Source organism: Stenella coeruleoalba, assembly GCF_951394435.1.
Source record: "Stenella coeruleoalba genome assembly, chromosome: 11".
NCBI lineage: Eukaryota > Metazoa > Chordata > Mammalia > Artiodactyla > Delphinidae > Stenella > Stenella coeruleoalba.
The window spans coordinates 16,325,207-16,352,792 of NC_137157.1; the positions used below are offsets into that span (position 1 = coordinate 16,325,207).

A 27,586-nucleotide genomic window follows, 5' to 3' on the forward strand; every position below is an offset into this window, starting at 1 on the left:
TAGTATCTTCTGTGCTATTTCACTTTAATACTTTTATTTAGTGCAATTCACTTAAGAAATCATGTGTATTTGAAAAAGAAACCTTACATAATTACCTCCAATGGAAAACCAGTATTGTTTTGAGTATCATGAAGCTAATAAAGCTACCCAGGTGGATTTAAAGGTGGGACATGCATTTGAGCTCCAACTTTGTAAAATGCTTAAAATAGTAATTGGCACACACTTTACATCATTTAATTTTCACTGTGACACCGTGGGGCTGGATACTATTCCTACCTCCATTTTACAGATGGGAAATTGAGGCTTTGAGAAGTTTTATACAGTGGCCATTTCCCGTCTTATAGTTGATATAAGCGCCGTACGGCGTGGAATCTTAGAGCTGCAGCCCAAGTTTAAGTGGCTCAAGGATGGAGAACTCTGTGTGTGTGTGTGTGTGTGTGTGTGTGTTGACTAATATTTCTTTTCCACTGAAGTGCCAAGAACAGGGACTAATCTAGATTTCTATTAATCTTATGTCAGCAACAATGACAGTTTAACTGGGAGAGGCTGATAAACATTAGTCTGTGAGGATGGGAGTGGGCCGTAACATAAACACACTTCTCAGAAGGGCTACAAAGAAAGCAGGGATGCCCAGACTCGAGCACTCCTGGTGTGTGTGTGGGGTTTTGCACGTGGTGGTGGCGGGTGCCTCTCACGTGTGTGTGTGTGTGCGCCTGTGTTTGGAAGCTCATGCAGTGCCCCAGATGCCGCCGACGTTCACAGTGCTGTGTCCTGCCTTAGCCGACTTCTCGGGATGTTCCAGGGCTGCAGCTGGTCCCTTCCTGTCCTGATTGACAGGGCACACTTCATAAAGCTTGCAACCAACTTCCTGCAAGCCAGTCAGTGTCCTTGATAAGAAAGTGGAATTCAGGGCAATTAAGTGCAAGCTGAGCTCCGAGACTGCGTTTTCTGAGGGCGGTTGTGCGCCAGCTGCTTTCAGTGCCATTCCGTTCATTCAGGGGTGACTTTTACAAAGTAGCCTTCTTCTGGGCGCTGCCTTCAAAACAGAGCCTCAGCTGGGCTGTGTGTGAATCACTCATCCTATTTATAAGCTTCAAGTGGAAATCAGTTTGGGGAAGGGCAGAAGTCCGCAGAGGCTCAGCGTGGACGGCTGGCTTAGACTGGGTGAGATTTGCAGATTACCCAGGGGCAGCGCTGGGCAGTGGTTTGAACCTTTAGAGACACTCGATTTACATTGTTGCTTGCTAGGTAGCTCTCCTGAGACGAATAACCTAATTTTCCTAAACCTCAGTTTTCTCATCTGTTAAGTGGGTCTTTAAAAAATTATGATAGAATATCCATAACATAAAATTTACCATTTTAACCACTTTTAAATATACCATGTCAGTGGCATGAAATACATTCACATGGTTGTGTAAATGGGATTTTAGATAGGATTAGGGAGTGTAAGGTGCTTAGAACCATGCCTGATAATTGGAGGTTGTTCTGTAAGTGGTAACTAAGTTTACTATTATTATTTTGTATTATCTACTAATTGTCTTGTGCTTTTCAAAATATAATGCCTATTCTGGTGACAGGTGTTTCTTGGGTGAGGGCAGGTGCTAAGCAGTGGATGTTACAGAGATGAGGGGCAGATGTGGAACCTGCCACCTGCCTCGGGGGACTCAGCCTAGTAGGCAAGGTGAATTTATATACATATAATATATATATTTGTATATACATATGTACATACATATGTAAGTACATATGTAATGTATATTATATGAATGTATGTGATATATGTGATGATGTGTACATGTATAATATATACATTATACATATATGATAATACATATATGCATGTAACATGTATACATTATATGTATATATGAAGAGGTGCACACACACACAGAAGAGCGCTGCCATAAAGGATAGTAAAACACTTCAAGAAGCCAAAGGAGAAGAGAGTGATTCCAAGGGGTGTGCGATACAAGAGAAGCAAGGTTAGGGAAAACATTTGCCTGGAACTTGTAGACAAAGTTTCAAGGCACTTTTTCGTTCACCTTGATTAATTCTTTTTTTTTTTTTAATCATTCTCACAATAATCCTGTGATCCAGAAGAGGATAGGGATCATGGGTTTCCATTTTCTGGTGCTAAACAGAGGCTCAGAGTAGCTAAGGGACCTGCTCCATGTCACACAGATGGCTAGTGGCAGAGTTTGGGCTGCAATGTGATGACTCAGAACCCGGTGCTGTGGGTCCATTTCATCTAGGGTCCCAAGGTGGGCAGAATACAGTTCTGATTGGTGCATAGGTCTATAAAAGGTGGTGATGTCCAGTGCACAGGTAGGTACGTACACCACTGTGGAGGAAGGCAGTGAGACTTTAGGTAGGCCACAGACGGACGGATCTCAGATTAATAGTTACACACTGTAGTATTCATCAGAAACATCGAGCATGTGATTCTGTGGGTATTTCTCAGGACAAGTCTACACTGACGTGAAAATAGAGTCCTTGCAAGGAGTGATTTTAAGTAACAGAGCATGCAGTGGGTGCCAGGGACTGCAGTCGGGAATCACTGGCCCAGTTATGCCAACTGATCCTTTCATGAAAGCTCAGGGCTGCAGAGAAAAGGGTGACCCAGCTGCTTGTAAATTTTGGAAATTAATCCTTTGTCAGTTGCTTCATTTGCAAATATTTTTTCCCATTCTGAGGGTTGTCTTTTGGTCTTGTTTATGGTTTCCTTTGCTGTGCAAAAGCTATGGAGAACAGTATGGAGGTTCCTTAAAAAACTACAAATAGAACTACCATATGACCCAGCAATCCCACTACTGGGCATATACCCAGAGAAAACCATAATTCAAAAAGAGTCATGTACCAAAATGTTCATTGCAGCTCTATTTACAATAGCCCAGAGATGGAAACAACCTAAGTGCCCATCATCGGATGAATGGATAAAGAAGATGTGGCACATATATACAATGGAATATTACTCAGCCATAAAAAGAAACTAAATTGAGCTATTTGTAATGAGGTGGATAGACCTAGAGTCTGTCATACGGAGTGAAGTAAGTCAGAAAGAGAAAGACAAATACCGTATGCTAACACATATATATGGAATTTAAGAAAAAAAAATGTCATGAAGAACCTAGGGGTAAGACAGGAATAAAGACACAGACCTACTAGAGAACGGACTTGGGGATATGGGGAGGGGGAAGGGTGAGCTGTGACAAAGCGAGAGAGAGACATGGACATATATACGCTACCAAACGTAAGGTAGATAGCTAGTGGGAAGCAGCCACATAGCACGGGGAGATCAGCTTGGTGCTTTGTGACCGCCTGGAGGGGTGGGATAGGGAGGGTGGGAGGGCGGGAGACGCAAGAGGGAAGAGATATGGGAACATATGTATGTGATTCACTTTGTTATAAAGCAGAAACTAACACACCATTGTAAAGCAATTATACCCCAATAAAGATGTTTAAAAAAAATAAAAAATAATAAAGTAAAAAAAAAAAGAAAAAAGAAAAGGGTGACCCAGCTGGCAGAGCCACGCAGGGGCGCCTCAGCTGCTTTGGTCCGTGTGGTGTGAGCTGAGCCGATGCAGACGCTGACTGTAACGCTAACAGGCTCCCTGGGTCTTGCTCCTCTTTGTAGATTGCCGACTTTGGGCTTTCCAACCTGTACCAGAAGGACAAGTTCTTGCAAACGTTCTGTGGGAGCCCACTCTATGCCTCTCCCGAAATTGTCAACGGGAGGCCTTACCGAGGGCCAGAGGTGAGCAGCTTGCCTGGTGTGTACTGTGGGGGGCTGGAGAGGAGAAAAGAACTGAACCTAAGAATACTTAAAAAAACCAAACAAACATAAAAGCAAGCAAACAAAAAACCGTTTCCTTATATGATTATAAAAGCCATAATATACACACCTGGGAGAAAAATCCAGAACAGCCTAAAAGAGAAAATAAAGTTGCCTGCGATCTCCCCACAAGAGATAACCACGTAATATTTATGTGACTTCTTCTTAGGCTTTTTTTTCCAGTGTAGATCTTGTATTTCAAACAATTGAGGTCACTATTATAGGTGTACATCTCTCCTTTTATTACTAACTTAATTGTGACTTTTCTGAATTTGTTATTACTGAAAACATGGTTTTTAACGATGACATGATGTTTTATTGTATGAATATACTGTAATTTATTTAATCACTTCCCTAGTGTTAGACAGATTGTTTTCAGTTGTTCCCTATTGTAATAAGACAAGCAGAACAGAAAGCAAACAGCCTCACTCTGCAGCGAACCTTTTTGCGTGTATCTTTGACAGCATGTATTTCTGATCAAGGAAATACATTTTAATTGCATCTTCTGATTCATGAGAAATACATTTTCTCTGTGTGCCTAAAGCTTTCAGGGCCACTGTAAGACACAGGTATGTGAAAATATCGTTTTGAAAATGGGTGAGTTGTGACTGATTATTCATTTTTAAAGAGATAGTTCTATTTATAGAGAGATTCATCCACTCAGGATACCTTAAGTAGCAGCCATTCAGTGGGTTGAAATGTTTCCTTCCAAGTATTTATCTGTTTGAGAGTGTTTGGGGCAGGGCTAGAGGGTAAAGAGACGGATGCCAAGAGCCTCCATCACTTGCAGTAAGGAGAAAGTCTTTCCAAAACAAGAATGTAAGGGAGGAGCCTAAGGTCCAATTTACAACATTGCAGAAACCTGACACTGTAAATTTATCACAGATAATGAATGCTGCTTTGATCCTCGATGATCCGTTTCTGAGGTTACAAGCTGGCAGCCTGTGATCTGGCCAGCAAGAGTGCTTTATTTGGCCATCTTTCTAAAAAAAAATTGAACATTTAATAAATGGGAGATTTCACATAAAAGTCCGTTTTCTGACTTCTCTTGAAAAAACAAAGGATCTAGCAGTGCTGGGCCTATATTACTATGTGACAGCAACTAGCCAGAGGAGGCTGCCTATGTAAGATGGGTGAATGCCCTCTACAGTTTGTCTTCAAACCAACACTCCACGTGGTACCCCACCGTCTCTCTTTCTTTGTTCACGTTTGTTGTCTGCCTGGCTCTTGTAAGCATTTGAGTTTGCAACCCCTGATCCCTTTGAAGAAGGTGCAGGATTCCTGGGTTAGGAGTCAAGAACCCCATGTTCCAGTCTTACCTCCATCACTGGGATGGGGAGGGGCCTCTGGAGAAACCATTTAACTTCCTTGGGCCTCAGTATTCTCATCTGCCAAATAGGGCTGAAAATAATCCGGGGCCCCTACCTGTTTCACAAAATTAGAGAGGATCAAAGAATATCGTCTGTTCAAGAAAGTTCTCCTATGGGTTGGAACCGTTGGTCTCAGTTTGCAACGAAAAAGTCAGGCTCTGAAACAGGCCCCAGGTGCACTGCATATCAGGTGTCAGGCTGTGGTGGGAACCTGTCTGCCAGGTGCTAAATTCCATTCCTGGGGTCATTGAGGGTGGCTGCTCGTGGTCTGTGATGCTAATGGTTTGGAAGGGAATCTGCTTCCCAGCTCCTATATGTCTGTCTCTCTGCTCCAGGTGGACAGCTGGGCCCTGGGCGTGTTGCTTTACACTCTCGTGTATGGAACGATGCCCTTCGATGGTTTCGATTACAAAAACCTCATTCGGCAGATCAGCAGCGGAGAGTACCGGGAGCCCACGCAGCCCTCAGGTGTGTGCCCACGGAGGGTCGGCGGCTAAGCCGGGCGAGGCCAGCTCACGCTTTCTGCTTTTGTGTCCATGTCTGTAAGAAGACTCCTGCTTTTCCTCTTTCTTCCCCCCAGATCTTTGCCTTCCGGCAGAGCTGGCTTATTAGGCCGCTTTCCCCAAACCTTCCCACTGTGATATTTCCAGAACAGTTGTTCTACTCTGCTGGCTAGGAGTCCTGTTTGCTTGCTGTGTGAACTTGGGCAAGGCCCTTACCCTGTTTAGATTCTGTTTCTCCACTGTAAATTCACATTTTGGAAAAGGTATTACGTGAAGTCCCTTCCAGTCCACGTAGACATGAGACCCCCTCAGTAGACTCTAAGGGTGGCAGCTGCTCTTCTGCACACCTTGCCCTGGCCGGGGGGTGTGGCGCATGGGTGCTGTTTCATGACCTGTTACCACAGAGCAAGTCTATCCCATCCCGCTCCCACACCCAAACAAACTCAGCAGTTTAACCAACATCTATTAGCCGTTATCTCTGGATTCCCTGGATTGGTTAGAGCTTTTCTGGCCTGCCTTGGGTTTCTCCTACAGTTGCAATCAGATGGTAGCTGGAGTTGGGGCCGATTGTGGGGACACCTCGGGGCCCCTCTGTGTGGGCTCTCTCCCCCTGAGCTGCCTCCCCAGGCCTCTCTCTCTAGGAAGGAGCGTGGACTTCTTACATAGCAGCTCAGGGCTCGAAGATGGAGGAAGAAGCAGCTGCCAGGCCTTCTGAACGTCTGCTTGGAAGCCAGATGATGTCACTTCTGCCATGTTCTATTGGTCAAAGCGACCAAGGCCATAAGCTCCATCTCTTGATGGGAGAGCATTGTTTGAGTGCAGAAGGGGTGTGTACAGGTGGCCATATTTGGAATGTGGTGAACAGACACATCGTATATTGCAGTCCGCGCATCCCACATGTGTATACACACACACACACGGTTGATTCTCATTATTTGCCGCAGTTGTGTCCTATAACATTGCTATGAACGCTGAGTTTGTGAATACTGAAGCACTGCTCATAGGGAAATACAGGACTCGACTCCTGGGAGCCTCTGGTCACAACGTTTTTGTCAACTGATCAATCCATATCCTTGTTTTATGTATATTTCTGTTTAAAGACGCCTCATTTAAAATATATTGTTGATTTATGAACATCGAACTTACGGCCAACAGCACTTTAACTAGTGCCTGAATGAGGCTTATCTGGCTCATATGTTTTCTCCGTAAGGTACATCACTGCCTTCTTGGCCTTAGAATCCCCAGATAGCACTTCAGCACCACGCTTGGGGGCCATTTTAAACAGTGAAATCACCAATAAAAAGCGCATATATGTGAAAAGCATGAACTAAACGGACTGTGAAAAGGACACTTGCTTACGGCATGAGAGCAGAAACAAGAAGGCAGTGCCTTGTCACCTGGTTCTGCTTCAGCTGGGAACACACATGCGCATTGTGTGGGGGGGTAATTCACATTTTTTGCCAGTTCGTGGAAAGCACCTTGAGTATTGATTTGGGGGTTCCAAATACATTTTAATGAGTAGGCGAATTTACAAATACAGAATCTGTGAATAATGAGCACTGAGTATTTCATATGTATAAACAGGTATAGATATGCAGATATCTATATCTGTACATTTTTTCAATAAGCTAACCCGAGTATTTTTGTTTGTTTGTTTGTTTTTAGAAAATTCAGGGTGAAATCTATGGCAGCCTTTTTGCCTGACCAGCTAACTTGTGTCAACACAGTTTCTGGTACACTACAGGGGTTCAGAAAATATTTATTGACTGAATGAATGAACATCCTGTTACTTTTCAGGGCTGCAGCTCACCCCGGCTCCATCACCAGGTCCCGGCCAGCTACTCATTAGCTACATAAGTAGCTGAGGGGAGGTGGCGCCTTCCCAGGATATAATTCAACCCCCATTTGGGGAGCACGGTTTGATCTTAAAAGGCGATTTATAAGCTGTGAGAGTCTGTTGGTTCCTGTGGCCTCCTCAACATCCCTTTGGGGCTTTCCCCTAATTCTTTGGCAGCAGAAATTGACAAATGGAGTTTTTCAGACAGGCCATAAACGGATAGCAGATAGAGATCAGCTCCCTGATCTGACAGCTTGGTAGGCTATGGCTTATGTCAGAGAGGGACAGGAGGTGAGCACTTGGGTGTGGGATTCAGAGCCCGGCCAAGGCCCGAGTCAGGCCAGCCTTGGGGACGGCCCCCTCTCAAGGCCCAGGCGTGCCAGGTGTGAACACCTCTCCATCCTTCTCTGTCTCTCCCTCTCTGATGAGAAGCCTTTTCCTTGCCGTCTCAGCCCTAAATTTCCTTTTCGTGCTGACACATTTTCCTGGTGACCTGAGTGCTGTGTGTTTATATAAACCTAACTTTGGAGGACTAAAAGCCATGGTAATCTATACCTGTTTTCCCATTTAGTAAAATGATATCCGCCAAAGGAATGGTGGGGCCCTGCTTGGGGTCAGGTCTGGATTCTTTCCTGGTTACCTGGCCTTCCCCATTTTATACAGATCTGAGTTGACGGAAAGTCAGCAGTCTGACATTCCGTCAGTAGCGTGGAGAAACATGCCGGGCTCTGATAGCTCACTGGCCTGTGGCTCTGAGTCCTGATGACGCTTCCTGATGGACAGTCTGGAAGGCTACGGCTTCCTGCTCCATGGCGTGGCTGCACCAGGGCTCCATTTGGCCTTTTCCTCAAATGAGTGTGTCTCCTTTGCGCCCCCAGAGCGTCAGCTTTGGAAAGCCCAAAACTCCCGTAAAATGTACCGTTCCTTCTGCTTCTTGTCCCACAGATGCCCGAGGCCTCATTCGGTGGATGTTGATGGTGAACCCCGACCGCCGGGCCACCATCGAGGACATTGCCAACCACTGGTGGGTGAACTGGGGCTACAAGAGCAGCGTCTGCGACTGCGATGCCCTTCACAGCGCCGAGTCCCCACTCTTGGCCCGCATTATCGACTGGCACCACCGTTCCACAGGGCTACAGGCTGAGGCCGAAGCCAAAATTAAGGGCTTGGCCAAACCCGGGGCCCCCGAGGTCATGCTGGAGCGGCAGCGGTCGCTGAAGAAGTCCAAGAAGGAGAACGACTTTGCTCAGTCCGGCCAGGACTCGGTGCCTGAGAGCCCATCCAAGGTGAGCTCCAAGCGGCCCAAAGGGATCCTGAAGAAGCGGAGCAACAGCGAGCATCGCTCTCACAGCACCGGCTTCATCGAAGGCGTCGTCAGCCCCGCCTTACCCCCCGCTTTCAAGCTGGAGCAGGACTTGTGCCGGACTGCCGTGCCCCTGCCAAGCGCCCCCGAGGCGGAGGTGCCCGCTAAACTCAGCCCCAAACAGTCGGCCACGATGCCCAAGAAAGGCATCTTGAAAAAGACCCAGCAGAGAGAATCGGGTTACTACTCGTCCCCGGAGCGCAGCGAGTCTTCGGAGCTGCTGGACAGTAACGATGGGCTGGGTGGCGGCATCCCCTCCCCGAGCCCCCCGGATCCGGCCAGGGTGACGTCCCACAGCCTCTCCTGCCACAGGAAGGGCATCTTGAAACACAGCAGCAAGTACTCAGAGGGCACCATGGACCCGGCCCTGGCCAGCCCCGAAATGCCCACACTGGAATCCTTGCTGGAGCCCGGCATCCCTGCCGAGGGCCTCTCCCGGAGCTACAGCCGGCCTTCCAGCGTCATCAGCGACGACAGCGTCCTGTCCAGCGACTCCTTCGACTTGCTCGACTTGCAGGAGAATCGCCCTGCCCGCCAGCGCATCCGCAGCTGCGTCTCTGCCGAAAACTTCCTCCAGATCCAGGACTTTGAGGGGCTCCAGAACCGGCCCCGGCCCCAGTACCTGAAGCGGTACCGGAACCGGCTGGGAGACAGCAGCTTCTCCCTCCTCACGGACATGGACGATGTGACTCAGGTCTACAAGAAAGCGCTGGAGATCTGTAACAAACTCAACTAGCTCCCCAGGGTGCAGGGGTGGGTCGGGGTGGGTACAAGGGAGGAGTGGGAGTGGTGACTGGGCTATGGACAGAGCTGGTTACCTCTTTGCTGGCCATGACAACAGACTGAAAAAGGATCGGTGCTGTCTTGCTTTGGCCAAATTTGCAGCCTTGAGCCAGTGCGTATGAGGGAGAAGTGGGCTCTTGGCCAGTCCTGCCAACTGCCAGTCAGAAGTGGGATCCTCATTGGCATTTGCTTTACGGCACCTCCTAGAGTCCAGGGGAGGTGGTGTTGGCCAGCACTTAGGGGGTGGGGAGGGAGCATATGGGAGAGGAAACGTTTCCCTAGAAGTCGTCCACGTGCTTCTGGAGGAGGGCAAGACAGACTGGGGCCATCTGCTCTGAGTGAACTCAGAGCTCACTCCTTCTCTCCTTGCGTTAGCAGGCTTGGTCTGCCTGCAGGGGGTGGGCACGTAGATTTCATCTGAGCTTGAATCGGTAATCGATGGATAGGGGCTGCTGGGTGTGCTGGTTTGAGTAGCCCAGACAGTGGGAAGGAGTGCTGTGATTGAATAGTAATGGCTGCCATGGGGATGGGAAGGGGTGCAGTAGCACTCTTGCCGTGTAGTTGCCATCCTTGACCTGGCTAAGCCCTGGGAGTGCTAGTGTAGATCCCATGGGATCTATGTTATCTCTTTCATGCCACTGGTATGGCATTTGTTAATTTGCTACTCTGCCTCGAATGGAAGACAGGGCCTTGGTCAGAGAGAGAGTGCTCTGAACACTGCTAAGGACTTAGAGCCAGCCCATGGTGATTTTTTGGCTTTCTGTTATCTGCCTCTTCTTTCCTGGTGTCTTCCTGGCTCTTCAGCACAACCTCCAAGGGTAGACAGGGAAAAAGAGGTGGTGTCAGAGGTCAAAACTATGGTGTATAACAGAGCTTGGAACCCTCTGTGATCTTTTGCAGATGAGTGGAAGTTGATCCACACCAGCAAGGGGACAACTTGTCAATTTCTTTAACATCTCAATATTAACTGGAATGCTGCCTTGTGGGTTCTGACCTGTGTGAATGTTTTGAATTGGATGTGATATCGTCCATAGTCCCCAAAGGAGTAACTCGCTCAACCATTAACCTTGTTTACTCGTAGCAAACGGTTTCCCCATCCACTAAAGGTAGAATCCTCAGAGGTAGGCGAGTTTCCTTCTAGGGAGTTAGTGTGTAGGTGGGGTATTTGGATGAGGAAAGGTAAGTCAGGCAGAAGGTGTTTCCCCGTACGAATCTAGGTATTCTGTGTCCTACCTGCCTAGAACTCCTAGGCTTTAGGGGGAGCGTTCCAGCCACTCAGATGAATAAGGTGCTTCAAGAGCAGAGTGGGTTGGGAGGAAGCAGAGCGGAGAGGGAACACTTCCCTGGAAGTCCTCCAGATGGTTCTGGAGGAGGCAGAAAAGAGGTGTGACAGGACTCTTAGCTTGAAAAGTAACATAGCTAACATAGTGTAACTTCTAGACGCCCGGATTACAGGTGATCAGATGTCACGCCCACAGTGGGGCATCTTCAGATACCGAGTTTGGAATTAATGGTCTTATTTGGGAGTTTGGGACAACTTCAGGTTCTACTGGCCCCAGCTAATTGAAACTTTTGTTTCAGGATGGCTGACTTCTGAAAGCCAGCTAGACATTTAAGGAGAACTAGTCTTGGGGGTATTTTGGGGAAAACCAACAGATAATAGTTCATGGGGAGAAGAGAAGGCATTCACCTTCAGGTACTAAGAACATTGATTAGAATGAAACTGCCCTTTTCCCTAAGGAGATGTGGCTCCATTTCTCCCCTTGTCACCAGCTCTGGGGCTTTGGCTTGTGCGTCCCTTCGGGTTGAGCTGAGTAGTGTCATATGGGAAGCTTTCCGGTTTCCCTTCATTCAATTCCACCTCCTTCCTGAACTCCAAGATAGGTTCAAAGGGAAAAAAATTCCGTAGCTAGCAAACTGTGTATGGGGCGTGTGGGTGCGCGGAGGGCATTCTGCAATCTCTAAAGCTCCCTCCTTGTCTCATTTTACGCAACCTTTTCTGGACAGCCTGCACTGCCACACTGCTGGTCCCTCACGCGTGGCAGCCAGCCTGGTTGGTAGCTGTCAGTATGACTTAGGTATAACACCTACCTACTGGTTGGTGTATTTTCCTCTTGCCCAAGTGATTGTGTCTGTTTGGTATTTTCCATCCTTACAATCTTCAAGTGAAAATGACACTATTAAGGAACGTCATTCTACCCCCACCCCCAAAACACATGTATGTTCTCTTTTGTCAGTAGAACCAGACAGTGGATTGTGGTAAAGACAGTCCTCCACTCAGAGGAAGAGACCCTGAGTTTAATCCTGGTGTGCTGGTGGCCTTCGGCACCTGCAGTATCTCCGGGGCTGAGTTTTCCCTTCAGTGAGGGCTGGAGGGGTAGATTAGCTGGTCTCTCAGGCCTTGCCTAGTTCTGACATTCTGCTAACATCCTCTGATTCTGGACGTGATGCCGACTCTGTCCTTTTAAGGAAAAACTTGGAATAGAGGGACAGGCCCTCAAAGCAGCTCCCTTGCTTCCTGATTAAGTCCTATCATCCCTTCCAGCCAATCCCAGCCAAGGAAATTATGCTTGATTCATTTCCATGGAATTACAAGTGAGAGACACTTTGATGACCTGGTGGACCAAGCAGGAGATTCAAGGTCAGCTCTCCTGGTCCTTTCCTTGCCTCTGTGGGCCTTTCAGTGTCTTAGTTTACACATCTGCCAAAGGAGTAGACTTATACTTCTTGTTACAGGTAAATTTCAAGGCATGATCAGTTTTCAGGAAGTGCTTCAAGACCCCAGGCAAAATGAAAATGCCAAGTACTCTCTGAATTTCCATCCCTGTTACAAGGTGCTGCTTCTGCAGATGACAAGGTGCATCTTTCAGGGTGAGACTCTGGTGAGTGTTGGCCACGCCTGCGGTCTTGAGTACAAATGTGAATGACTGACTGACTGCTTATTGCCAAACTGGAAATGTTCTGTAGGGATTTACTGGCATGGTATCATTCCTAGAAGAAAAAAAAAAGAGAGAAACTTGACTGCACATTTTTTTTAATCCGTGTTGTGACTTTTATTTAATTTCTATTTTTTTTTTGGTAATAAAAAGTTGACTTTTTTATTTGAATTTGTCTTTTTTTATTTATTGGTCTGAAAGGCATTTCAAAGGTATTATAATAATATATTGGTGTAATTTAAACGGTGCAACATGCTTTATGTCTCCAGTCAAAATTGGTTTTCATTCATTTGATTGGTTTGAGCCCAGGACAGCCTACAGGGGAAAAAAAAAAAGCTGGATAACCACCCAAAGTGTTTGTATTTTCATTGGAAACTGATTTGTTTTTGTTTCTGTTTTTATTTTTAAATTAAATAAATTGCCATGAACTGAACTGAACTGGGACGTTGCTTCTTTATTTGGTTGTTTTTCTCTTAGTTAAGAGAATGACAGAATGGGTATAAGTAACAGAAACCCACCTGTTAGCTTAAGCACAAAGGGGGAATTTCTTCGAAGTTCCCAGAAGAGGAAATGTAGCTGGCCGTGCAGTTGCAACCAGAAACTGGAAAAGTAGGACCCAGTCCCTCTTTTCTGCTCCTCCTTGCATGCCAGTTTCATTCTTCTCCTTCTGTAGCCTCACTTTCTCCTCCCTGGTTTTATGACCCACCTTGGCTTACCCCATAGCTTCCAAATTTACATGTTCTCAGTTCTGGTTTCCAAAAAGTTGACCCTTTTCCCACAGTCTGGACTAGAGGTGGCATCAAAGGTTAACCCTTAGCCACACTTGCTCCCCACATGTCAGTTTCCTCTGCCTGCCCCCTGCCTCGGCCTCCCTCTATCCCAAGGGCAGACAAAGCGATCATATGGTTGCTCTGAGTCCAAATCATTGGGCCATATTTCCTAATGGGGAAGGCCACTGCTCTGCCTATAATAAAATGCCGTCCTTAGTCCCATTTGCCATTGTTTTTTGTGCTAACAGACCCTCAGGAAGCTCTTGGAAAGAGGGATGAATAACAGGGTAAGATTGAGGAGTTCCTGGATCCCCGTCATGATATCAAATGACATTCAATCCTACCCCTAGTCTCTAATATTAGAGAGTCATGCTGTGCACTGAATATCAGTGTTAGGGGTCCAAGCAAGAGAAGTCGGACTTTCCAACGAAAGTGCAACTTTCCAGTTTAGACATGATGATGGCTACTGAGTCAAATTTCTTCACCTCTTTGGGCCTCAGTTTTCTCATCTGACTCGTGGGTATATTAATTGCTACCTTTGCCAAACTCTAACAGGGCTTTGAAGAAGGAAGGAGAGAATTTCTGTGAAGTTAGCCTGAGAGTAAAACTCATCATGAATGGGAAACTGTAGTCCTTTCTTTACAGGGCGGTATTCACTGACTTTTAAAATAGGACGTTTGAGACAATCTGCCTGGTCTGGAGACTCTTAATTCTTGCTTTGGTCTCTACTGCTGTTAGCAAATGGGCCAGTCAGTCATGCAGGATAAGAGACTAAGGGGAAGTTCACCTATAAGTGAACCCCTTTGGCTAAATGCTGGAGAGGGTGTGGAGAAAAGGGAACCCTAGTACACTGTTGGTGGGAATGTAAATTGGTATAGCCACTATGGAGAACAGTATGGAGGTTCCTTAAAAAATTAAAAATAGAGATACCATATGATCTGGCAATCTCACTTCTGGGCATATATCTGGAAAAGGTGAAAACTCTAATTTGAAAAGATACATGCACCCCAATGTTCATAGCAACACTATTTACAATAGCCAAGACATGGAAGCAACCTAAGTGTCCATCAACAGATGAATGGATAAAGAAGATGTGACATATGTGTGTGTGTGTGTGTGTGTGTGTGTGTGTGTATATATATATATATATATATATATATACACACACACACATACACACACACAATGGAATACTACTCAGCCATAAAAAGAATGAAATATTGCCATTTACAGCAACATGGATGGACCTAGAGATGATCATATTGAGTGAAGTAACTCAGAGAAATATTACATGATACCACTTTATGTGGAATCTAAAAAAATAATACAAACAGAAACGGACTCACAGACATAGAAAACAGACTTATGGCTCCCAGAGGGGAAAAGAGAGGGAGGGAGGGATAAATTAGGAGTATGGGATTAATAATACAAGCTACTATACATAAAGTACATAAACAAAGGATTTACTGTATAGCACAGGGAACTATGTTCAATATCTTATAATAACCTAGAATGGAAAAGAATCTGGAAAAATAAACTGAATCATTTTGCTGTATATCTGACACACAATACTGTTAATCAACTATACGTCAACAAAAAAGTAAATAAATAAAAAAATAAAAGTGAACCCCTTTAGAAAGGCATAATTTGGCAGTCAGATAGGAGGAATAGCATATGCCTGTTCTAGAGGCTGGACCAAATGTGACATGTAAGGGGTAGAGAGGAAATAGGGGTGGCTGGATTGGCACAGCTGACATGTTGTCAACTGATAGGTCAGTGAGGTTAATGGGAAGTGGTCACTTTGAGGAAAATCAAGAGAATTATATTTATTGAGCTTCTACATGGTGCTCACTTCATCCTGTTCAGTGGCAAGTGGTAGAAACCCAACTTAGACCATGTTAAGTAATAAGACGAATTTACTGCTTCTTGCAACTGAGAAGTCCAAGATGTATGTCTCAGGCACAGCTGGATCCAGGAGTTCAAGTGATGCCCTTGGCCTCTTTTTCACTCACTGTCGCTGGATGTGGGCTTCATTCTTAGGCAGGCTCTCTCTGCATGGCAGCAAGAGATCTCCCGGTAGTAACAGGGTTATGAGGTCTTCTTACTGTGTGATCCTGGAGTCAGAGAGAGATTCTTACTATCCTAGCATTTATGTGCCAAGAAAGGACTGTGATTGGCTTCTTTTGGGTCATTTGTCTCCCTCTGGCCCAGTCACAGAGTCCAGGTGGAGAGATGCTCCAATTGGCTAGCCTCGATCCTATGCCTACCCTTGTGGTATACTTGAATGACAACTCCCTCAGAATCACAGAGTTGGGGAGGGCACCTGTCCCAAAAGAAGGGATGCAAGCTTGACAAAAAGTAACCCATGTTAGTTACAACTTTTGGACATTAATTTCCTCACCTATAAAGTAGCATTAAATGATTCCTAACTTTCAGAGTTATTGTGAAGATTAAGTAAATCACTTAATACAGGACTTGACACATACAAGATTTTTAATTTATATACAAAAGATCAGGAAATATACTATAGAAAGGAGAGATATTTGTTAGGAAGATTTTTAGCTGTAAAAATCAGGTGTAACAGCAAATTCAGCTGAAACTGGTTTAAACACTACAGGGGCTTTATTAGCTCATATATTTGGAATTTCAGAGATAATGGTGGATTTCATGGTTACGTAGGTCTAGGGGGAGAAATGGATAATAAACAAGTAAACAAAATCCCTGAAAATTACAGATTGTGTAAGTGCTATAAAGGAAATGGATAGGGTGCAGAGTCAAGAATTAAGGGAGGGGATACCTCTTGTATAAAGGGTAGTCAGGGAAGGCAAACCTGAAGAGGGACCCTTGGGGAGAGGTCTGAAGATGAAGAATTAGCTATATGAAGAGTGAGCGTTCCAGGCAGAGGGAACAGTACATGCAAAGGCCTTGATGTCTTCAAAACAGAGCTTTACAGGGTTAATATCTGGTCCATCTGTATATGACAATCATGGTCCAGGAAGTCTGGTGTTTTGCTAAACATCTGTGGCCACATTCTAACATGAACTGGCTGTGATCATTTATGATTTTGTGTATCCTTAATTACAAGTGGCTGCTTCCTTTGACAGGTGGTCCCCAGATGAGACACATGCAATTTTAAAAGGAGGATATGTTTTCACTGCAGAAATTCACTGCTAATTTACTGAAATTTATGGAGAGGATGTTTTTAATCCTCAGAATCCTGTGAAGTTTGGGGTATGGAAATGGAGCAGCAGTGATGCTCTGTAAAGACCAGAAAGTGGGGTCTAAGGTTTTCATGTCATAAAACCTGCCCCATGCTATTACAACTTTCTGGTTCCAGTAGGGAATTGTATAGAAAATTAGCAATCAATTTTGTTTGAAAATTATGACAATTATTTTCTTATTGATGAAAATTTACACTGCCCATCTCTACCTGACTGGGAATATCCACTGCATCTTCACCAGTAGTTTCCTCCATCCACTCCCTGAGCTAGTTTTCATTTCTGAATTAGTCTGGATGGGCTATGTTATGTGAAAGTAACAAACCCTGAAATGTCAGGGGCACAATATGGTGAACGACTACTTCTTACTCTCACCCAGTGCAGTACAGCTTGGGCAGCTCTTCCTGTCATGCTGTCTCCATGCAGGCACTTTCATCCTGCGGTTCTTTCATCCTGTGGTCCTGCCTTCTTGAGGTCCTTCATTTCCAGCTGTGCCAATGGGGGTGAGAGAAAGCACAAGTCAGGGCCTTTTAAGGAGCAGGGCTGTACGTGGCATCCATCATTTATGCTCAAATCCCACTGGCCAGAACTCAGTCACCTGACCCCAACCTAACTTCCTGCATAGTCTTCAAGTCTATAGTACTTAGAAAGTGAAAAGTAAAATGGAATCAGATGGACACATAACAATGCCTGTCACAGCTTCCGTCAGTTTACCGTGGGTTGGCGGGTGGTGGTCCCAGCATAAACAGAAAGCATTATTGTTAATAGTTACCAAGTGCTGACTGAGCTGCAGGCGGTGTGCCTACCCTTTAATACATCGCCTCTTTTAATGTTCCTCGTGTTCCCTTACCTCCAAGATGGGGAAACAGTGTTGGAAACATGCAGTAACTTGCCCAGGTCATCCAACGGTTAAATGTGGAGCTGGATTCAAATACAGGGTGGGCTGACCGGATTCTGAGCCCAGGATTTTAAGTGCTCTGTTGTGCGCCCGGGATGATCCTTCTTCAAGTCAGGCTCCTTGATCATATGCCCCATCCTGTCACCATCCCTGTTCATGGAAGTGGCATTTTCCTGCAGGAGCTAAGCAGATAGCATGAGGAATGAAGACACTGGCCCAAGTCTGTGCATTCTCCAAACAAACATGGACAGGAGAGCAACCGTCCCCCCGCACCCCATTGGTATCAGCTTCTAGAAGACCCAATCTCAGCAGATGGAGTTAACAGAGTTGATTCAGATTTCTGAATTACCCTAGAGTGAAATGGGTTGGAAGAGTGAGTCTTTCCCCATCCTGAGAACCTGCTGTGTCTTAGAACTCAGTAGATGGGACAGTAGGTCTTCAGTGGCTGGGTCCCTTCTGTCCAAAACTGTGTATTCACATGTACCCCCCAAGAGAGCTCTACAATTCTTTCCTGTGCTGGTGTGCCTCAGGGGACCCTGCTTCTGGAGAGCTGAGAGCACAAAGCAACTTCTTGGAGCTACATGAAAACACAGGATGTCAGGCTTGGCTGCATGGACCTGCCTGGGGTCAGGCACTGCAACCGCAACTTTTATCACACTAAACACAGAGCATCGCCATGTCTTCAAGGCCTAGAGCAGGGCCATTATACAGGCATGGCCCCAGATTGGGCTTCCAGAGGAACACCTTGCTGTTAGGTGAAACTGAGTGTGGGGAACAGTTCATTTCAGAAGTAGCTGGAGAAAAAGAGCTCCCCAAAATAGCTATCTTGAGAAAGTTCTGCAAATTGGAACTTGTGAATCACTGAAGCTGAAAAACATCTGATTCAGCAGTGCCTAGGGTCTTGCAGAAGCTTCAGCCATCAGACTTTGGAGTCTACACAAAAGGATGTGTGCAAAGCAGAAAGCCCGATACAGACCTCTGAACCAGGCCTGCTGGTTAGCTCCAAAGAGGACATGGTTGTGGGTTTAACCCCTGTGAAGTACAGATGGTCCGTGGTAGTGGGTGCTGCCTAGGCTGACTTCTCATAAACACCATTTTGGGCATAATGATGATGAACTAAGAGGCATGGAAAAATGCCTCCCCTTTGAGAGAAACAACTCATAATCACATGGTAAGGTCTTTCGGGGATCCAGAATAGTGGTGGGTGGGAGGAGGCAGGCAATTAACATTCAAATAAATAATATGACAGATGATGATAAGTCAATGGAAGAAATAAAGCAGGACAAGGAAATGGGGGTGGGATGAGGGGCAGTAGTTTTGGTAGAGTGGTCAACAGGGAAAACTTTATTGACTAGGTGACACTTACGCAGTAAGCCCTACAGCTCCGTATTGAAAAAGTCTTCAGCCAGAGGAAAGCAGCAAGTGCAAAGGCCTCGGGTAAGGAGTACACTTGAGGGGCTCAAGAAACAACAAAGGCCCAGGTGTCTAGAGCAGAGGAAGCAGTAGGAAGAATGGCTAGAGATGATGTAAAGAGGTAGCTGGGGCATCTTAAGCCACAGAACCCCACTATGGAACATATGGAGAGATTTTTTTTCTTGCAGTTTGCAAGGTATGGTCTGAGGACTGCTAGAAATCCCCCAGACCTTCTGCAACTACATAGCTGCGTGAAGACAGATTTTCTTCTTATTTTTGTAAATTGATGGCTCTAGGGTTTACTGCATCCATCTTTAATCACAGTCTACCTTCCAATATTATGCCACTTGATATGTAACATGAAAACTTTCATTTCCCCCATTGTTCTTTATGCTACTGTTTTCACATGTTTTACTTTTACATGTTTTAAACCCCACAATACATTATTACTGTTTTTGTTTTTAATTATCTTAAAAATTAAAAATCAGGCCATATCTTTTATGTTTACCATAATTTCATGTTTGCTGTGTTTTCACTCCTCTGCGTTCCAAGTTTCTCTCTGTTATCATTTTCCTTCTTTATGAAAAACTTTCATTAACATTTCTTCTAGTGATGATTAGCTGGTGACAACTTCTCTCAGCTTTTGTTTGTCTGAAAAAAAATCTTTCTTTCAACTTCAGTTTGGAAAGATATTCTCTGGTTATAACATTTTAGGTGACAGTTTTTATCTTTTGTTCTTTAATCATTCCACTGTCTTCTGGTTTTCATAGTTTCTGATGAGAAGTCTGTGAAAATTTTCCTCTTTGTTCTCCATGTATGGTATGTCTTTTTTTCTGTGCAACATTTCATATTTTCTAGTTATCACTTTGTATTTAGTGATTTGATTGTGATTTCTCTTCGTACGGTTTTCTTTGTGTTTATCCTTCTTTGGGTTCATTGACCTACTTACATCTATACGTTCATTGTTTCTGTCAAATTTTGGATTTCAAAATTGCCATTATGTATTCAAATACTCTTCGTATTTATTCTTCTCTTTCTGGAACTCTAGTTACATAGGTTATACTGCTTGATATTGTTCACATTTTCTTTTTTTTGACAATGAGGCTCTGTTGGCATTTTTTCTAGTCTTTTTTTCTTTCTCTGCTTTGTTTTGGATTTGTTTGGAGGGGGTATGTCTTCAAGTTCACTGATGTTTTCTTTAGTAGCATTTAATCTGCTTTTAATTCCATCCAGTGAAATTTTCATCTCTAAAGGTTCTCTTGGGTACATATATGAATTCAGCAATATCTCTGTATCCTGGCTGGTGGGAGTTTGAATATTTCCAGCCCTGGGTGATCTCAGAAGTCCTTTGGCCTGCTGCTCCTCGGCAAGTTCTTTATTATGTTATTTTTCTTTGCTCAGCCTCATAGACTTTCTCCCTACACATTAGCAGATTAGTATTTAAAAACTCAAGGTATCCCTGTGCAGATTTCTGGAGCTCTTTCTTTGCATAGAGCCCTCCTCTCCAGTACTCTGTGCCCCAAATCTAGCTGACTTGGTCTCCCTGATAGCTGTCACTTTCTCTGTTTGGGTTCCCCCTCCTTGTGATTCTCACCAGAAACTGCCTCCAGGTTAAATTGTTACCTCATTTTTTCCTTTCCTTTGGAGATCATAGTCCTATGTTGCTTGTTGTCTAATGTCTGAAAACAACTGTTTAATATTTTTGTTCTGTCTTGCAGGGTTTTTTTTTTAAAAACAGTGGGGCAAAGGAGTATCCCACAGGAGTTTCTCCTTCATGGATAGAAGCAAAAGTTGAAGTTTAGTCATTTGCCCAATCACAGAAATAATTCATGGCTGAACTGGGTCTTAGCCTCAGATATGACAGACTTCAAAGCCTGTGCCATTCACTGTTATGAAAATCGTGTTCTTCCTCACCACCCCCATCCTCTTTTTAAAAACACATTCCAGAAAGAAGGCAGGTAAAAATCCAATCAGTGAAAGGCAAGTCAGTTATTCTGCTTACTAGTAATTCCCCTAAAAAGGATTAGTCAGGGCGTTTGCCATTGTAGTTGGCTACTGTTCAGAAGTGCCCTGCCAAAGTGAGCTTGCACTGATGTTTTCCTTGTGAGTGAAGAATCTATTGGGGCAGCTCTTCACTTATCTGTTCATTCGTTCATTCATTCTATCATTTATTCATCCAGTCAAGATTATGGAACAGCTATCACGTTCCAGGCACCAGGCTCTTCTTCACGTTGGGGAGCAAGAAGTCACTCCCAACGGGTTCTCTTTTGCTTTCTTCTTCCTCTCCTTGTTCACTCTCCCAAACCTTTAACATGATCATGTGGGAAAGGCCCAGATGGTGACATTTTCAGGATGTCTCCCAGGACCCTGGTGAAGCTTCTAGGGGTTAGGAGAGAAGTTAGGGTCTCCTTCCCTATTAAACGTCAATTCCCCTGGGAGGAATCACACATCAAGCCACTAAGCCTGAGCCAGCCATGAATGTTTTAGGAGAAACGTATTAAGTGCTGAGAATAAGAATGAAGAACAACATAGGCCTCTTGGGAAACGGGACAGGATGAGAAAGCAAGGGAATTCTCACAGGAAACGTGGCAAGGATATACTCTGAAATGTTACCTTAAGCAGAGCCACTGAAGTATGTGTCTCCTGCCTTCCTTGGTCTGGGTGTCATAATAATAACAAAGTGAGTAATGTTTTGTAGGTTATAGTTTCCCCCTATACACAGGTTTTCCTTGAGGCTGCCTCTCAATAGTCCCTGGAAGTAAACATTAATACTGCTGAGGAAATGGAAGCTAGGGAAGGGCAGTCACGGGCTCAAAAGTCATCCAGCTGGTAAGTGCATGGCCTGAATCGGAGCTCAGGCCATCTAACTCCAGGGCCTCTGCTCCTAAAATCTGCTCTGTCATCTAAGCATGCAAAGTTGCTTGCTATGACCGAATGATCTGTCTTCGTTACTCGTGCGATCAGTTGAACATTTTGTCTGTGCAACCCCTCCACGGAGCACCAAGTTCTGTGCCGAAGGTCATCTGGGCGCTTGCATGCCATCCAGATGTTTGTTGCCAATCTTGGGAATAATTTCTTCCCCTTTGTGACTGGTTGATTGGAATGGAAGTGAGAAGCAAGTCTGGCCAACGACTGCCCGGGAGACCAAGAAATGACAAACAAAACCATACAAAGATGTTCTCATCTTAAAGCTCTGCACTCCATTTGGGCAACTACATTGGAAAGAGAGGACTTTTGAGGAAAGGCAGGAATTAAAGGATAGTCTATCACCAGGTTTGCTGCTGCTGGAAAACAAAATGCAATGTATTGGGTTGGCCAAAAAGTCCGTTTGGGTTTTTCTGTAACATCTTACAGAAAAACCCAAACGGACTTTTTGGCCAACCCAATATTTGCAGGGTGAGGTTGCAGAGCTGTTTCTAAGAGAGGCTTAAGCAGGCCTTAAATGAAGGCCTAGATGGGTTAATGAAATAAACGTATTTCCTGCTTCTCCATGATTTATATTTCTAAGGCTGCACCACACAGTAATTCAATGAGGCTGAAATGGCAAGAATGTCTGGCAGATATTTTGGGAATATGATACTTGGCTCATTGCGGTGGTTCAATTTCAGTATCTGGATATGAGTGAGATACAAAGGGACATCAGAAACAAGGATTTTTTCTTTTCTCTTTCAGCCTCTACTGCCTCAAACATAGCCCACGCCTTCTCAACTTTATTCCTGTCAATATAATAGGATATTTACTGAAGGCTTCCTGAAGCTTACGGTCTATTTGAGAATGATGAGGTATTCACTGCCTGCCAGACGTGGTCCTGACAGTTAGGAAGTTTATGCTTCAGTTCGTGGTTTTTCCTTTCCCTCCTGGTGTAACAAGAGACGTTAGCTTTGTCCCCTAAGTAATACTGGGATTGCTCCTCTGCCGTTTTCCAGGGCCCCCAGAACTGTTTGAATCCTCTTCCTTCTGTGTGTGTATGTGGGCCAGTGAGGCAGGAGAGATAGCGAACTGTATTAATCTTAGGAGAAGATGTTTCCTTTCCATTCTAGTAGCTTTTTTTGACTACAAACTCTGTGCTACTTATGGTTCCGAGGTGGAAATCTGCCCTTTTTGTCACTTCTGCCTCACTCTGGGGAACAGTCCCGCCCAAAGCAACGCGACTCCAGTGGGGCGTCACCCAGCTGTCATTGCCTTCTACACTGCAGGGGTAAGCTCCTTACCCATTCTATCTGGTTGGAATTCCTGTTCTCCTGAGCCCAGTGAGTGGTCCTGGATTTACTCCAAAACACAAACAAGGCCAATCAGTGCCATTTGGGTGATCAGGTGTGAATGTTGGGAGAGAGAGGTTTGTGTTCTTTTTCTTTTCTTTCTGGAATTATCATGAGAATGAGGTAAACCTAGAGGTACTAATGGGGGCAGTTTTATAACCAAGTGATAAGAAAGATGGCCTGAGAATGAAGCCAAGTGAGAAAAAAGAAAAAGAACTAAGAAAGTACATGAAATATGCACTGTAGCATCGTTTGCGCTGCTGGGTTCAGCTGTTCCTAGAGCAAACACTAACCCAAGACTACAGTTATGGGAGTCAGTCCCTTTCTAGGGGGTTCTTAGTTAGTTTGCTTTGGATTGCTGTCACTTGCAACCAAAGAATTCTTGACTGATAGAGTCTCTGAGCATAACCTGGGAGATAAAGCCAAAGTGAACTCTTAGTGATACAATGGTGATCAAGGCAAACTTGGCCTCTGCCCTCATGTTGTTCACAGTCCAAGGGGCTGTCAGTTCAATGGCTCTATCAGTCAGAGTTCTTAGCTTCAAACATTAGAAACAAGTTCTGGTTCTTTTATGAAGAAATGGAAATTGTTAAAGACTATTTAGTAAACACAGAACCTTCAAGAGGCTCAGACATTGAGACTGCAAGTGCAGAAACGGTTCTGTTGTAGACTTCGTTAGGGGGAGACAACCCCGCCAGCCCCAGTGGTCACAGACATTGTCCCTTGCCCTGCCAACGTCTGACAGGGTGATGCTGGGGGCAGGCCATTAATGATACAATATTTGTCACAGATGCCACTGAAAATTGGAGGTACCTGCCACTGCCCTTCCTAGAATAGACTACACGTGGGGCCTGCCCGTGGGTCAAAGCTGGGCATGGGTTTGTCTAATTGGTGGGGATTGGGTCACATGCTTGTACCCTAGGGGCAAGGGAAGTGACTATCTGGTTTCTACAGTAACCTCTACCTTGCACTAAACCTCATAAGATGGGGACTTCTTTGGACAAAGGATGAGCGTTCAGAGATGTTCGGCAGCCAGGATAACAAATATCCACAGTGTTGACCATATTAAGGAAGGTTAAGTGTGAACACACAGCATCTTCAGCCCCAACTACAAGAACTGTGGTGTATGCTGTATGGGAAGACCCGGGTCGGACAGACTTTGCAAAACAGGCTCACATGGCATATTTCCTCAAAAAGCCAAGCAATGAATGCTGCTTCTCTTTTGTTTGCAAGTTATCTTTTGGTAGAATAATAATAATAATAATGGTGATGATGATGATGATACCAAATCAACTTCTAGTGTAGGATAGGATAACAATTTTCACTTTTTCTGCGCCAGGTTCTAACTCCATTGAGAAACCGACCCAGGTGTTAGCTTTATTGATGATCAGGCAAAATTAGCGACTACAGCTTGGCCCTTCGGCCATAGGCGGCTTTTTTTTGTTCCTAACCTTCAGGTGAACTTGTCTAGCTGTCAGAGACAGAGAAGCCTCCTCCACGTAGGGTACCTCACCTGGGACCAAGGGAAGAAGCTGGGACTCCTGTGGATGGGTGTTGAGCAGGAGAGTGACCCCAAAAGGCCTTGGGTGACCTTGCCCTGTGCCCCTTTTCTGGTCTCACCAGCTAGACAATCGATCACTCTGTGCCGCAGGAGAGAGTGGGAAGAGAAGGATGAGATGTGTCCCTCTTTCTAACATTCCCTCTGTTAAGTAGAAAAGGAGTTCCTCTCCCTTTGTCAACACGAAAGGAATAAACACTCTCCTAGTACTGCCATTAATCGGGGTCTTCCTCTGTGTCAGACACGCTACCGAGCATTTTACAAAAATTATCTCATTCAATTTTCATGAGAACCCTATGAAATAACGTAAGAGCTACCATTTAGTGTTTATGCCAGAAAATTTTCTAAGCTCTTGGCATCTATCAATTCATTCCTCATCAGCTTTAGGCAGGGTCCTGGTATGAAACAGGACACCTGGAGATTTTAATAAAAGGACAGTTTCCGAAGTAGCGAGCGATAGTGAGGATGATGTGAGGAAGGGGGCAGGTCCTTGTCTCTGGAAGGATAGGAGCTGTCATCGAGGGAAGCAGCAGTCTGAGGGGACTGTTGGGAAAGTTAGTCTCTGGCCGGCAGTCTTTCAGCCTCCGCTCAGCTGCCTAAGGACCGCTTCCTTACAGAGAGAGAAAGGGCCCACCCCACCTTACAGAGAGAGAAAGGGCCCACCCCACCTGCGCTGGGCCTACCACTTTGGGTGGGATTAGCGTTCCCTGCTTCAGGCACAATGAGTGTTCTTTTGTCTAACAGCATGTGTGTCACATGGCACCCAGCCAGCCCCACTATTGTAGCTGTCCTTCCTTCCACGGTGGCACAGAGGAGTGCATGTAGGCCAACTGCCCTGCATCAGCCACTGGGAGAGACCTGCCAGCCAGGAGAGACCCACACCCACTGTTGGAAGCTGATCTTGTCCTGCCTCTTTTCTGTGTCAGTAAAGCTTTGCTCCAACCAGTACTTGACTGCGTCGTGTTCTTCTTGGTGACTCTGGCACCAAGATGCAGTGGGCAGAAGTGTTTAGAACCCTTCCCTGGGACTGGCAACCTCGGCACCATACTCTGCTCCACACTGATCCTGCAGGGAGGAAACTTGGAAATGGCCACGTCACTCTTCTCCCTTCCTCTCATCTGCCAGCTCGCCCCCTCAGCTGAGCTTCAACCGGAGCCAGCGGGCAGGGATATCTGCTGATGTAATTGTCACCTTCCAAGGGCTCAGAGCAGATGGCAAAAGGTGGAGAGTACATCTGGACGGGCTCAGGGCAGATCCTCAGCAGAGGCACATGCTACTACTGCCTCTATTTCCTAGACCAGGAAACCAAAGCTCAGAGAGGTCAGATAATGAGTCTAAGGTTATATTAGTAAGAAGTGGCAAAGACAGGTGGCAATTCAGTCTCTCTCACCGTAAAGCTTGTGCTCACCGCTGTCATTCTGGCGCTGGGGCCTTTGGCTGTACCTTAACTGCCTCTGAAAAGAGATCCACAGGCGTGTGTGCTAGGCTGGAGGACAGGAATTGACATCGATTGGATTTCTACTCTGCACTGTAATAGGCAATTTACTTGCAACAGGCCTATTGAGACAGGTATTACTGATTTCATTCTATGTGTGAAGAATCTGAGCCCTAGAGAGGTTAAGTAACTTGCTTGAGCCCACACAGCTGGCTAAGGTACTAACCTAAGTCTGTTGGATTCCTGAGCCCATGATCTTTCCACTGTTTCATGGGGCAGGAAGACAACGTGCATGATTCCGCAGCAGATGGAGACTTAAAAATCACAGGTCGGACTGGGCACAGCCAGCAGGTTCTGACTCCTTAGCAGCGCTGTCAGTATGTTTGAGACTCTTCTTATCCTCCCTCCCGTGACTGCACTTTCCACTCCCTCTGAGTTCCTCCGCCTTCCCTTGTCTTTGTGTTCACTGCTTTTGGCTTTAACTTTTGTTTTCTCAAGGTCCCCCTGCTTCCTCCCGGGACCTGGGGATGCATGTTCACTGTGATATTCTTTTTTTTTTTTTTTTTTTTGCGGTACACGGGCCTCTCACTGTTGTGGCCTCTCCCGTTGCGGAGCACAGGCTCCGGACGCGCAGGCTCAGCAGCCATGGCGCACGGGCCCAGCCGCTCCGCGGCATGTGGGATCTTCCCGGACCGGGGCACGAACCCGCGTCCCCTGCATCGGCAGGCGGACTCTCAACCACTGCGCCACCAGGGAAGCCCCACTGTGATATTCTTTAGGCCTTTCCAATGCAATGCGTTCAAATTAAAACCATTTTTTCCCACCCATCAAACCCGCTTTTCTTCCTCCCTGGTTTCCCATTTTGCTTAATGGCACCAGATAAGAAGGATGGAAACTGGGAAGAACCAGCCTTCTTTCGGCCTGGCTTCTCCTCCCCACCCGCCTCCCGACCTCCGTTTACCAGATGGTTTCTCCATCACTCTCCATGCCGTCTGCTTCCACTGCCAGGCCCCCGGTTTTCACCCTCATTCTCTCCCACACCAGTTGATTTCCCCGACTGCTTTCTTCCTTCCCCACTCCCTCGTACACACTGCCACCGAGTCGTCTTTCTAAAATGCAGATCAGACCTTGCTTGAAAACATTTTCTGGGAGAGATCAACAGTCTTAGTGTTACTGAGGAGGGGCTCGCTGCCTGATGCGCAAAGAAGCCAATATCATGGCGCTGGCTTTTGAGAAAAGAAAGAGCTGTATTGCAAGGTCCACTGGTAAGGAGACAGAAGGCGAAGCTCGCAAACCTATCTCCCCGATCCAGCGTCCAGGGCGAAATTTAAACGGTCAGGGGAATTTCAAACTTGGAGGCTGATTGGCTAGTCTCCAAACTCGGAGGCTGATTGGCTAGTCTCCAATCCGT

General features: G+C 45.6%; 1 protein-coding gene across 1 annotated transcript in view; it reads left to right on the top strand.

Annotated features, from left to right (window-relative positions):
- Positions 1-9,641, top strand: part of NUAK1 (NUAK family kinase 1) — a gene marked incomplete at its 3' end in the record, with an annotated part of 65,780 nt that extends 56,139 nt beyond the window's left edge. Inside the window, exons 5-7 of the mRNA XM_079937060.1 lie at positions 3,635-3,754; positions 5,538-5,670; positions 8,488-9,641. Coding sequence (XP_079793186.1) covers positions 3,635-3,754; positions 5,538-5,670; positions 8,488-9,641 — 1,407 coding nt within the window. The remainder of the gene's footprint in view (positions 1-3,634; positions 3,755-5,537; positions 5,671-8,487) is intronic.
- Positions 9,642-27,586: the final 17,945 nt, after the last annotated feature.